We start from the raw sequence: 14,659 nt of genomic DNA on the forward strand, positions 1-14,659 counted from the left end.
ACATTAGCAGCCTATGATACGTCTCTGTCTCTCTTTCACACACAAATACAGATATTTTAATTACATTTTTTTTTTCTTATGCACTGACCAGGGTTACCAATGTGAATTGGTGCTCCATGTGCCTTTTTCATCAGATAGGTTGTTCGCACAACTGCTTCCAATTTGTCTTTAGGAATAGGTCTCATGGTTGCTACTAGGTCACAGTGAAAATGTTCTGTATCCCAGCAAGGCACAGCAGTCTAGTAAAGTTTTAAAAATATATATTTCAAGAACTATTTGAGGATATTTCCAAGAAAAGCTACGTTGGAAGCAAAACAGGACCACCCAAAAATGAGCTTATTAAGGCCCCCTCCCCCTATATATGGAGGATTCCCTGGATATGCATGTCTATACGTTTGCAAAATCTTTTTAACCAGCCTCCCTCACAGCCCAATATGTCCTTATCAGCTTGCAGAATTTGTAGGATGTCATTAATACTGAGAACATAGAGATAAAAAAGAAATACTGAAATGACTCACTTCTTTGTCTGGATAGAAAACTGGGGGGGGGGGGAGAGAGAGAGATGCTGTTGCAGCAGGTTTTGTTTTGCTGATGTAAACCACTAAATAAGAAGCCACCAAATAATCTCTTCTTACCTTGTACATGCTAACATTACATTTCTGTTCGACATTTCTTACAGGAATGCCAACTTCCTGGAGCGCCTTTTCAAATGTGAAGCTACAGCCCAGGTAGAAGGTCACCATGTCTTTAAGCTGCTCAGAAAATTCCTTCAGACTTGTCAGAGTGCCTGTACATGCTCCATCCTCGTATTTCTTGTACTGCAGACAGTCAGTTCTGCAAAAATAAACAAATATTATCCCCAAGAGCCTTCTGAAAATGATTATTTGAACTGGGTAACAGGATTCAGGCTGCACTCTTTTACTAACTTGGAGCATGGCCCACTGAACTCAATGCGCTATCAGGATACTGCCCTATTTCTGCCTGTACATTCCACTATGTTTTGTCCACACCAATGGGCATTAGACAGCTGCTGTGGGTGGCGGCACATGTTCACTATAACGCTTGTGGTGGGTGCCATTTCTTTACTCCTATTTATTTTTAAAAATAAATGTTTCAATTATCACTAAACCACTTTTCTTGGGGTTTTTTAAAAAATGTAATCAAGCTGTAGCACTGTAACACCATAGCGTTCATATTTTATGAGGTTTTAACCATAGCATTATAGTGTAATAGCCTTCTATATCTCATGCACACATGCACACAAACACCCCAGAGAAGTCTTTCTGGAATAATTATAAGACTGGTTTTGTGTGTGGGTGTTTTTGTGAGTCTTTCCTAGATGCAAATGTAATAAAGTTCTGGCATATGTAAATTGAAAAAAAGATCTGGCATATGTAATTGAAAACAAATCTGAGGACAAATTGTGGCTTTAGCAACCCTGTGAAAACAGTTTCTGATAATATTAAAGAAGCTGCGGTAAAAAGTACATTGGTGCTATAGAATGCCATGGCAACTGGCTTGCATGTCCTCCATGCTCAGGTTTGTGTGCTGGTGGGGATACGGGACTCAAGGCACATATTTCAAACTTTGGTGGGAATGAACTCTGATAGGAAGGCTTTGGTCAGATGCACATAAGGAATATTACAAACGACAATACTGAATTTACTCGAGAATTATCTTTGCTTTCCACGTTTATGGGACTTAATATTGCATTTGCTAATTACGATAAGACAGTGGACAACCTACATTTACCAGCGTGGTTCAGAATGATTTGGCATTAGAAACAGCAGAAAGAAATTAAGAGACAGCACTAAAATCCTGATTATGAAAGGAAAAGAAAAACCACAATCATCTTATGCCTCCTGGCAGAACTTTTATCTATGCATACCTAATATCAGCATCACTGCTCAGAGATGGGCATTTCCATTCCCCTGGTTTACTTCTATACAGCAGTGGAAGTGGCCCATCATTTGCTTGGCAAAATTTTTCAAAGTCATCCGCAAGAGATTTGTGAAGAATCACAACGTTTGCCTGTTTAAATCCTGCGAACATTACAAAGCTCACATTTAAACTTATACACATGCAATCGGTATGTGTCCTGAAAGTATTTCTCAGGCATTCCATTTTCAATTGATGTTTTCAACATTACCCATGTTTAACTCGTGAATAGTATATTGGAAACATATGCTAAGCTGAATCAAGAATCCAGACTTGAGGCTAGGGGCTGACATTTGTGCCGTAATACCAGTTTTCTGCTATTTTATGGCAGGGAAATAAATGGATGTGCCTTTGATTCAGATGTAGTTTCTTCACTGGTTTTAATACACAACATTTTGTCACGTTCTTTTTCTATATGTTGTTCTATGTTTTTGACTTACAACAAGTTCTCTAGCCTATTCATGAATTTTCAAACTGAGGACAAAAAGGCAAAACAACCTGAAAAGGCAAACAACTTTAAATAGCAGCAACTAGTAGGTTTGCTATATTAAGCCAATGAGTCAAGTTTTATTTTATGCACTTTGTAAACAGCCTCAGGCCACAAACAGTGAAGCTTGCAAGTGAAAAGTTGGTATTTGTGGCATAAATAATAAAAAGAATAAAGCTACGCTGAGAAGTAATTGTGGTTAGGTAGCACTCTAAATTCTTAAGCTGTACCCTTAGCAAACTGGTTTTAAGTATTATGCAGTGTATATAAACCATATTTTGACTGAACATTATACTTGTCACAATTCACTTAATAAAAATGAAATGAAAATTTAAAAACAGGAAAAAGACAAATATTAAATGTATACTTTTTTATTAGTATTATAAATCAAATGTATATTCTAATACGTTATTGTTGATTACAGTGAAACTTACCTGAGATGTAACTGAGTGAAACTTACCTGAGATGTAACTGAGTATTGTACTAAGTTGATATTCGTATTCATGAAATGACTTTACAGTGTATAAGAACTGTGCATACCCATTTATCAAAAATACTTATGATGCTTTATATAAAATAAATATTCCTAATTCTGAAATATTATTATAAACAAATAAGTTGATCTAAGAGACAACAAAAAGTAGTGTTCTTGTGATAAAACTGAGTGAACCAAATTGTTGCGGAAGGGTTTTAATCCGAGTTATGTTGGGAGCTAAAAACCTCTTCATTATAAGCCATTTTTTAATACCTGTTGATTTCCTCCTAAAACTGGGTGGCTAATCCCAATGTTAGGCCCCTGGTCCAGCCCCTCAAGCAAACTCCCCCCTGCCCCGATAGGGGTACAAATCGGTCCCTCCTCAGTCATCAACTTGACCGTTTTATGAGCAGTGAGCAAGGATGAATGTGACCCTCAGCCGAAAAACAGATTAGTTAACGTCTATCATAAAAGAATATCACTAACATCTCCACTTATATTCAACATGAGGAATATTTTTTTTACCTTCTGCCATTCCAGAAGTATTGCTAATGTGGAGTTTATTTGTTCGAATTAGACTCCTGACAGCATGTGGCAGAAGGGTTTTCAAGCCGCCTATGAAAACCATATTTTCATCCTGAAATAACAGAAAAAATGTGATTACATGGGGGGGGGGAGGTACCCAATGTCAAGTAAATGAAGGTGACGGGACTTCCCCTTCCTCTCCTCCCTGCTGCAGCCCTCCCTCAACCCACTGGAGCAGATTTCCAATTGCAGAAGAGGAACTCCATTCTACAAGAGGGGTGACACAATTGGATGTCGTCCGTTCGAATTATATACAGTGGCACCTTGGTTTAAGAACAGCTTAGTTTATGAACAACTTGGATTAAGAACGCTGCAAACCTGGAAGTAGGTGTTTTGGTTTGTGAACTTTGCCTTGGAAGCAGAACGTGTTCCGCTTCCTGTCGAGTGTGTTCCATTTGTAAATTGAGTCCCCTGCTGCTATGGGAAAGCACGCCTTGGTTTAAGAACGCTTTGGTTTAAGAACGGACTTGCGGAACGGATTAAGTTCGGAAACCAAGGTACCACTGTATTTTTACTTTTACATGCAACTTTGTTGCAAATTACACCATGGAATGCATATGGATTTTGTATTACATTTTTTTGTCTTTGGGAAATTGCAATATATTTAAAAGTACTTATAGAAACAAAGAGAATACCCAGTAATATTTAAAGCAGTGATTTTATCACTAGGTTGAGAAACATCAGTTTTATCATTTATTCGCCTTAAATTGTCACCTTAGAAATATTTTATTTGGACCTTTTTAATTTAGCTGATTAAATTGCAAAGTATTGGTTATAAGCCTGGGCAAGTGAGTCCCTATTACTTTCTTTAGTAACTGTTCGATTGATACATGTTTTAAAATATTGCTTTAAAATATTACTGAAATTACATTTTATTTTATTTTTTGTTTCTAACAAACTCAGGCTAAATCTATTTACTTAAATTTACCTTGCTACATTATGGCTTCGCCACTTCAGACATAACAACAAATTATATACTAATGTTACCATTTCAAGCACTTTACAAACTTCAGTTTCAATCAAAACAAAATGCTAATTACCTCACCTCTAAGGTTAATTTTAATTCTTCTGAAGACATTGCTAGGAAGAAAGATAATTTCCAAGGGAGAAACAGAGGTTTAAAGCATGAAAAATTCACTGGTGTTCTTTTAAAAGTAATGAGGTAAATATTCAACACATAGTTATACATTTCTAGCAAATGCTAATCCTTCTTAACAACACCTGGTATTTTTCATTATCTTGTCAGTGCAAGACTCCAAATAAACAGCTGTATATTTATGCCTATGATAATCTGTATTTTTAGCAATCTTTTTGTAGGATATTCTAGAGGGGTAGCTGTGTTAATCTACTTTTTATAGCCAACACAAACACATACACAAGAGTCTTGCAGTGTCGGTTACAGATTTATTGTGGTATAAATTTCTGGTAGTAGAGTCCACCTCATCATCTGGTGTAAGCTCCAGTGGACTCTAGTTAGCCATTAGACTCTCTCATGGAATTAAAATTTTAACTAAAAAGGAATTTAAATCTCAAAAGTGCCTTCCATAGCAAAACCCCTCTTTGAAATGTGACATTTGAAGTTACTTTCTCCAGAATGACATTTAAAGAGCATTTCAATTTGGCCTCACTCTACATCAGAGCATTTCACTTGTGGTCCAAGGACCACCAGTGGTCCATGAGCTTCATTCAGGTGGTCCCCAGGTGTCTACGGATTTGTGGTTGAAGATGCATTAAATATTCATGTTGATTTTTAATTGTATTTTTATTGCCTCTTTTGTGTCTTACATTGCACTTTATTGTATTACAACTACAATGGCGTGGAATCAAGTATAACATATAATAAATGAAAGATATAATAAAATACATTAAAAATCATGCAGCATCTAGGACAATGGGCAGGGAAATAATCAAATGCTCTGCCAAGTCCCTCAGTAATTTTCAAGTTGTCCATGGGAAAAGAGGTTTGGGAACCACTGTTCTACAGGAAACTTTTCTATCTTTTTTTTGTAGCTTTGAGTGTTTTTTTAAAGAATATCAGAACAGAAAATTGCACAACACAATTCATTAGTCAACCTTAACATAGGGATAAAACAATTCAATATTTATTATTTTAAAACAGTTCTGATACAACATGAGGAATGAAAAACTTAGAAAGTACAAACATATGGGAGGAAACCTGCTCATCAAAAAAGAACCCCAATGTGGACTGAACTTGTTTAATGGCCACATGATACAAATGGTTGGATGGGCATCTATCATGGATGCTTTAGAGATTTGTGCACTGCAGGGGGCTCAACTAGATGACTCATGGGGTCTCTTCCAACTCTATGATCATACTATTCTATTAGATGCTAAAGAGCCTGAAACAACTTATCCATGGGCATAGCTAGGATTTATGTTGGGAGGGGAAAGGCTTTATGTTAGGGGGGGCCAGAACCTCAGTTAGTTAAGTAATTTTATTGATTTACTTAATGGGGGGGAGCTGCTTTTAAGATTTTAGAACTTCTAGGATTTATTGAGTGTTAACCTGTGACCCCCTTTCTGTTTGGTGATGCCATCACAGCACTGTAGGGGACACAGGTGGACTCCCCTCTGACTGTTAGAATTCCTGCACCGTGATTGCAGCCATGGGATTGTTGTCTATCACATGACAGTGTATGTTTTGACTCCACAGTGTGGGAAGTGACAGAGACATGATGTTTGTGTTACTGTGTTCCGTGAAGTGGGACTATTGTCCTTTGTCCTTTTTCTCTTTGCTGTCTGATGCTAGAGAGAGAGGGAGCCATGTTGCTGTGCTCTGTGTGTGTTTATATGTAAATAAACGCAGATTAGCCAAAATGCTGCGTTGCTGAGGTCTGTTACGCAAACTGCGAACACTCTGCGGATCCCTAAGTGTGCTGATGTCTGTTGGCATCAGTAGCTGTGACGTTCAGGCTGAAAAAAGCTTTTGAAGCTCCCAAATGAAAGACCAGGAGGGAGAGAACATGCCAGTCGGGCATGTGTTTCTGCCAGGGTCCTACTCGAGAGTAGGACGAGCTCCTGACAGGGGACACATGTGGACTCCCCTCTGACATCGTGTATGATTAACAGCAGGACACCATGTTGGGAGAAGTAAAACAAAATTAACTTTATTTTCCTGCTTGCCACTTCTGACCTCCCTGTCAAGTGCCACCTACTGGCCCTTGTGCACTTATAGGCTTCTAGAATTCTTTGGGGGGAAGACCAGGACTGTGTAAAGTGGTGTGACACTGCTCTAAATGTATGGTGCAGACCAATGTTGTGCTCCCTTTTTCTCATGGAGTGCTGCAGAAACTATAATATTCACTTACAAGACTATTTGTTCCAGAGGTTGGGTTTTACATTTATTAGGCTGCAATCTGAAGGCAAACACGCAAATCATCTTTCAGTTAGAATATTAGATTGTTGTTTTTATTTTACTTTGTTTTTTAACATTGTAGTTTACTAATCTGATTGGTCATCCGTGGGTGGCACATTCTGACTTTTGAGCATTATTGCTGCAAGTTGACTTTTTCAAATCCACATTGTCAGTGAGATTTAAGCGACCTAACCTACGAACAGGATTGAGGTGTTTTCTTTCCAAGGTTTAATTCAGAGCATTGTTTATAAATAAGGCTTATAAATAATGCTTATGCTCATATATATGTATATAAATAAAAATAATAGCTATCCCTGTTTGTGCTAATCTTAACACTTTCCCAAGTTGCACTATTGTAACCTGACTGTAGGTGGTGTATGAAAACTGTCTAATCACTAATATTTATTTTTATTTCCTCTATCATTATTCACATGCCAGTTTTTCATTGCTGTTCCATTATATTTCTTGTTGCAAATAATATTATGTGTTATATTCAGCATTCATCTTGCCCTCCAAAACCGTATTTACTTATCTATACTGCATTATTCTCAACTGAACTTACTGAATTTCCTACCCTTCTAAACCTATTACATATCTTAGGGAGAAAGTGTATAATTTTAACAAAAAGTCAGAGAACATAGATTATTCTACAAGGTATAATACAAATAATGCAATTTTCACGACACATTTGTTTACTGCATTTGTGAATGGGTAAAATACCCAGTGTTATTCCTAGTGGGCCCATGGAAACTAAGATTTAATTACTAAAGTTGGTTGATTTAAATGGATTTACACTTGTAAACAATAAATCCTGGAAGTTTAACAAATCTATTTCCAAGATCTCAGATGTTCAGTTTCCTGTGACAGATGTGGTATCCAGGGGTCAGCAAACTTTTTCAGCTGGGGGCCAGTCCACTGTCCCTCAGACCTTGTGGGGGGCTGGACTATATTTTGAAAAATAATAATGAATGAATTCCTATGCCCCACAAATAACCCAGAGATGCATTTTAAATAAAAGGGCACATTCTACTCATGTAAAAACATGCTGATTCCTGGACCATCCGCGGGCCGGATTTAGAAGGCGATTGGGCCAGATCCAGCCCTCGGGGTTAGGTTGCCTATCCATGATTTAAAGGGACTCACTCTTGTGACTTGAAATGATAAATCCTGGAAGTCTAAATAATTCTATTTCCATGATCTCAGACCTCCAGTTTCCTGTTCCTGTGACAGATGTTGTCTCAAAAGCCTTATCAGTCAATGACTACCATACAGAATCACACTGCCTTGGTTCTTGCTCCATGGAGTGACCTTTCCCAAAGTAAGACAAAAATGGGGTAGCTTGGTAAAGGGCCTGAAAAAGCGATGTCCATAACATTTTTTTAAAAAATGCTGTACAGCTTAGTCCTGTGTTGAAACCAGGAGTCCCACTGTGCCCAGTAAGCTTCTTCCCTAATAAATTGTTTAGGATTGCAGCACCAAGATGGTCTTAAGAAGCACTTATTAAGTCTTCTGTGTTAAGTTGTGGGTGAACATATCAGATGACACAGCGATTCTTCAAACAGCTCTTGTTTATTCACAGGCCAGAACAGAACTGAAGTGAAGGGTTCAGCCAGCCTGCTTATATAGAGCTCCAGAACAATGTAATTGTAACAACTTTCTGTAACTATCCAATCACTGAACGTCACTTTCGATCCCTTATTTGCATATGTGAACCTGAACTATATACAGTATACCCCTGCTGGCCCAGGGTGAGAACTTCAGTACATAACACCCCTCCCCACCAAGATAAGGCGTTAGTTACAATCGTAATGGTTTTCTTATATACAGCACTACACGTAATGGTTCAATTAGGCACAAAAGCATATCGGTTACATTTCACATGCTTCCATTAGACCAACAGTGTTACATGTCCAACAACATAGTCCTTTAAATAAGTTGGGCGCTTGGAAACTCTGCCAGACTGCCAGGGAGCGGTATAACATTCTGTCCCACATATAACTGTGCACAAGGCTGCCCCATTAATTTTAATACTGGAGAAAACATCCATATAAGAGGAAACTGAAGACAGAAACTGCAAACTGACACACACAACAGAAAATAGTGTGGTTTTTCTTCTTCTTTGCCAGTCTGTAATGTTCCTTATTAGAACTTGGTTATTTGAAAGACTACATGAAACCAGAGAGAGCCTTAAATACACAGCACAATACTGTAAAGAGATTAGTGAACAGATTGCTAAACGTAATGGTGCCAAACACATCTACATGTGTGAGTTTGGATCACTGCCTGATACACAGTTCCAAGAAGAATAACAGCTTGCACAAATTCACAAAATTCTTTCAATAAAAAAATGCCAGTTTGTTTGCTTTTCTTCAGAAAAACACTGTCTATAATTCATAGAACACCTACTCCAGTGGAAAGAATTCTGGTGGCAGCTCTATACTGTGAACTGTTGCAGAAAAGATATCGGAAGCCTTTGCACAAAAGGCACTTGAGAAGTTGTACAAGAGATTGCCCAACTCCTTACATTAGCAAAAGCACACCACTTTATTTCAGTTCCCTTTTTTGACAGTTCCCTTTTCCCTCACTATGTCAGGAAAAACCTCCACAGAACATTACTACTGGATCTATTTATATATCAACTGAAAGGTGAGGTTGGCTGGAGAAAACCCCCGGATGAGGTTGAGGAACAGGAGAAAATCTGTGGAAAGGAAGGGAGGTTGAAAAACTGGGTGCAAAGATGCCCCATGTTATGTACTGAGTTGAATAGGATCCAAAATGCAGCAGTCTGATTGGTCCTAGAACAATAGGATTCAGAATGCAGCAGTCTGATTGGTCCTAGAATAATAGGATTCAGAATGCAGCAGTCTGATTGGTCCTAGAATAATAGGATCCAGAATGCAGCAGTCTGATTGGTCCACAGGAGCCACCCAATCCAGCTCCAGGTGGAAGTGAATCTGCAACCTGATTGGCCTACAGGAGAATCCCGGAATTAGACAATCATGTGGGGCCCATTGTGTAAATAATGTATATAAAGCAGACATTATGGGGGAACTTCCATTCCTCCGCACCACTATGAGCTGAATAAAGAGCATGAAATCCACTCTTGACTCCGAGTCTATTTCACCCCACAATGTAGGATGGCTACATCTCATTCCCTTCCCCAGCTCCAAATTCAGAAGATGGGCAGGTGATCATTTTTGCTGTGCTGTGCTGTGTTTTGGAGGTGCTCTACCAACCACAATACCAAGTGAGATATTCACTGTCATTCTCTCAAGCCAGAGGGGTCCCCATTGTCATTTCTTCCTCCACCACAATATTCCACTGTCTCATCAGCTATCACCATTGCAGTCTCCTCCCTCTGGACTAACCAACATAAATTGGTATAAAAAATAACCTTCCCCCCAGCTTCTGCTCCTAGTGGATTTCAGAAAAAACAAAAAAGTGAATGTAAAGCACTCATGATATGAGTTTATTGTGCTATTGGCAGGAAATGTATCGGCAAGAGTGCAAGTAAGTGGGGATTGAGCTAGACAGCTAGGTTGATATTTCTGCAACTTTAGGAGTCACCTAGAAGGTAGATTTCTGCCTGGCAGGGCTCCTTTGTTACTACAGTGCTGCCAAACCTAAAACAGCAAGAAACAGGCTAGGATAGTGGGTTCAACTGCTCATATTCATTTGAACTTAATTGAGTACTTATTTACCTAAAGGCCTCTATAATTTTTTCCTTTAAAAATCACTTCACTGTTTATCTTCTGATTCTAAACAGTAGTTTGGTGACAATTTTATACCAGTGATTTCAGCTAGAGAGGACAATGAAAGTATAAGAAGTATATACAGTAATTGTCAACAAAAATCTATTTTGCTCATATTCCTGGAACACAGCGCAATCCTATACAGGTGACACTCGGAAAATCAGAATATCATGGAAAAGTTCATTTATTTCAGTAATTCAACTTAAACGGTGAAACTAATATATGAGATAGACTCATGACATGCAAAGCGAGATATGTCAAGCCTTTATTTGTTATAATTTTCTGATGAGAGCAGCTTTTGCATTTCATTTGGAAACCAAGGACCCAGAGTCTGGAGGAAGAATGGGGAGTCACACAATGCCAGATGCTTGAAGTTTCCGCAATCTGTGTTGATTTGGGGAGCCATGTCATCAGCTGGTGTTGGTCCACTGTGCTTCATTAAGTCCAGGGTCAACACAGCCATCTACCAGGAGATTTTGGAATACTTCATGCTTCCTTCCGCAGACAAGCTTTATGGGGATGCTGACTTCATTTTCCAGCAGGACTTTGGCACCTGCCCACACTGCCAAAAGTACCAAAACCTGGATCAATGCCCATGGGATTACTGTGCTTGATTGGCCAGCAAACTTGCCTGACCTGAACCCCATAGAGAATTTATGGGGCATTGCCAAGAGAAAGATGAGAGACATGAGACCGAGCAATGCAGAAGAGCTGAAGGCTACTATTGAAGTATCCTGGTCTTCCATAACACCTCAGCAGTGCCACAGGCTGATAGCATCCATGCCACACCGCATTGAGGCAGTAATTGATGCAAAAGGGGCCCAAACCAAGTACTGAGTACATATGCATGCTTCTACTTCTCAGAGGTCCAGTATTGCTGTATTTGTAGTCCTTGTTTTGCTGATTTCATTTAATATTCTAATTTTCTGAGATTGTTAATCTGGGGTTTTCATCAGCTGTACGCCATGATCATCACAATTATAACAAATAAAGGCTTGACATATCTCACTTTGTATGTCATGAGTCTATCTCACATATTAGTTTCACCTTTTAAGTTGAATTACTGAAATAAATGAACTTTTCCACGATATTCAAATTTTCCGAGTTTCACCTGTAAGCTTGTTTAATAGAAGTATCATGAACAGCGCTCACTTCCAAATAAATGTGCATAGGTCCACAGCCTTCGTGCCATAATGAGCTGCAGATAATAGTGATAATAATAATTATAACAATCCCAGGAGCACTGAATGTTCACTGCTCAGTAAGCAAAATAATAGGCCTGTCCTTAAGCAATGTCAATAAAGACAAGCTTTCTAAAAATATTAACAGAGCTGTCATTTTAATAGCTGAGTGAACGCTAATATTCATACCCAACAGCTAACCTTTCAAGGAGATAACACATGATGTGCATACAAACAGTGAGGTAGCTATAATAATCAGTGACCATATGCAGCAACTAGCCCAGTGCAACTGTATGACTAAGGTTGAACAGTCCTAGCAAGTTTAAGAGTAAGTTCAACTTACTTTAGGATGCCAAAAATAATAATTTAAAGTAATAAAAAACCAATCCTAATCTTCTCTAAAAATAAAGCAGACATGATAGCCAATGTCAACAAGACCAAATGTAAAGAGAGATTTCCTAAGTGCTGGCAGGAATGCAAAGGCCATGGAATGTTCTGCATGTCCACATGTGATAGATTTGAATGGTGATGATGGGCAGAGCTGTCACCACCAGAACCACAGCCCTGTCCTTTTTATTGACCAGGGAATAAAGTGGTAGTGGCTGTGAGTTCCTCTTTTCTGCTATGACAGCTCCAGGCTGGTGCAGCTGAGGGGCCCAAGGATTAGCCCATGGTGGTGGGAATCTGCAGGGATTTCTAGCCAGCAGATCCAAAGCCTCCAGTGCCTGGCAAGGTGCTTTGGGGACCTTCTGCTGGTCACTGCTGGCAAGAGGTCCATGAGTTCTAGTTTACCACTTGCAGTGCAAAGGGCTCAGGGCTTACGTTGTGGCAGAACACAAACACACCAGCTGCATCAGTGGCTCTCCTCTCTGCTGGTGGAGGTGACTGAGTACCTGAATCCCAACACACACACACACCACTACCATCACATCAACATCAGCAAGTTTGGACTGCTATCTAAATACTGGAAAGCATTTTGGGGGGAAGAGTCTAAAATCACCACACAGGATATTTAGCTTTATGACTGTTTTTGAACAAGGACACAAGAAGGACATTCTCTATACACCATATATATAAAGCACATGGCTTTCCCCAAAGACTGTAAGGGTGCTGGGAATTGTAGCTCTGTGAGGGGTAAACTACATTTCCTACGATTATTTGGGGGAAGCCCTGTGCTTTAAATCTGCTGTAAATATAAGGTGTGTGTTTGCAGCCGCTCTGCAGTAAAATCAAAGCTTCATGAGTACTAGTTTATTGACTTTGATCAGTTCTAGATGTCTCGCTTACCTCTTTCCTTTGGTAATTATATCTTTATCTCTTTTGCCAAAATAAAAAAGCAGCTACAAATAATACCTACAACAAATACAATACAAAAATATTCATCTTATCTAGATTGTTCTCCTAAACTGATTTTAGGAATAGCATGGTCGACCCACAATGTGCTGAGACAAGCCTGCATTGTATTTATAAAATGTTAATATTCTCAGAGGCTCTTGTGTATGAAAATTGTATCTGCTTAACAATGGAATCAGCATTAGCTATAGCCAAGAGGGCCTCACCTCCCAGTCTAGTTCATGGGCGTAGCCAGGATTTATGTTGGGGAGGGCAGCCTTCAAGTTAGGGGGGCAGGCTTCATGTTGGGTGGGGAGAACCTCAGTTAGTTAAGTATTTTTTTGCTTTACTTGATTTAGGGGGTAGCTGCCCCCCTGCTCCCCCCTTGCAATTGTTCTGTAGATAGGAGGCACCCCATTGAAGAACAAGTCCACCACCCTATACAGACCCTTCCCCTCCCACACTTCAAATTGGTTATATTTAGACACGTCTGCGAAATGTGGGTATTTCAAAATGGGAGTAAGAGGTGATTCAGAAGGAGCTGGTACTATGAACCACCTTTGTTATACTGAGAGGATAGTCGGATTGTATGGGTTTGTGTTTTGTAACCTGGTTGCAGTCAGCTTAAGAAACTGAAGGGCCCTGTCCAACAGTTGTGCTCTCCATGCCTACCCAATTGAAATCGTAATTGCCCTTGACCAATTGAATCAGTTGCATTAAATTGTAGGCTTCATAATACACTTGCAGACTTGGAATTCCCAAACCCCTATCTGTTGGCAGTCGTACAGCATATTTTTATTCACCTTGGGTTTTTCCATTACTCCTGATAAACTGGTTTACTAGTTGCTGCCAAGTATTTATTTCTGCCTGCAGCAGAACAAGGAGTGTTTGAAACAAGTACAGAAGTTGAGGGAGATAGCCATTTCTATACCAGCCAGGTGAGATTGTTATTCCATGCTTGCAACTCCCTTTTCACCTCTTTGCTCAATGGGCCACAGCTTTGCCTTTTGAGCCAGATAAGGCCTTTTGGGGGGAACCATCTCCAAATACTTCATGCTATTCCCCAATAGTAGCAAAGCTGTACCGTTGGCTGCAGGTTCTGTGTAAATGCTGTGGGTCACACTCATGAATTTATTGCCCATGTTCAAATGGGTTAGAACCTGAAGGCCATTTGATCTGGCTGAAAACCTTATATGCATCTAGAGAGACCAATGCCACTGGCTCCTGCTTAGTTTTACAATGGTGCATAATATTCAGGATCCTCTGGACTGAGTCAACAATTTGGCTGTGAGGGACTAAGCCCTGCTGATGTTTTGGCACCTATCAACCTACCCAGTCTATTAGCCAATACTACATCTCAGATTTCCCTGTCCTGATTAGGGTCCCAAACCGGTTTGCTCAAGACAATGTCTTGACATATTCCACAAGGGTGGTACAGTACTAGCATTCATGATGGTATTATGCAGGGAGGCTAGTATAGGAGCAAGAGAATCTTTCAAAGCTTTATAGAACCCCCCCCCCCAAAAAAGCCAT

At 39.4% G+C, this 14,659-nt stretch overlaps 1 protein-coding gene across 3 annotated transcripts in view; it reads right to left on the minus strand.

Moving 5' to 3' along the window:
* The window catches only part of DGLUCY (D-glutamate cyclase), a 32,405-nt gene that overhangs the window by 14,126 nt on the left and 3,620 nt on the right, over positions 1-14,659 (minus strand). For all 3 annotated transcript variants that reach the window (XR_014002633.1, XM_081173266.1, XM_081173267.1), the window contains exons 2-5: positions 3,426-3,537; positions 1,889-2,042; positions 636-834; positions 89-239 (exon numbers count right to left, since the gene is read on the minus strand). Coding sequence is in view for 2 of the 3 variants with exons in the window: in XM_081173266.1 (XP_081029392.1) it covers positions 89-239; positions 636-834; positions 1,889-2,042; positions 3,426-3,528 (607 nt within the window). In the remaining variant the exon portion in view is untranslated. The remainder of the gene's footprint in view (positions 1-88; positions 240-635; positions 835-1,888; positions 2,043-3,425; positions 3,538-14,659) is intronic.

The sequence above is a fragment of the Podarcis bocagei genome (genome assembly GCF_964188305.1).
Source record: "Podarcis bocagei genome assembly, chromosome: 1".
Classification (NCBI taxonomy): Eukaryota; Metazoa; Chordata; class Lepidosauria; order Squamata; family Lacertidae; genus Podarcis; species Podarcis bocagei.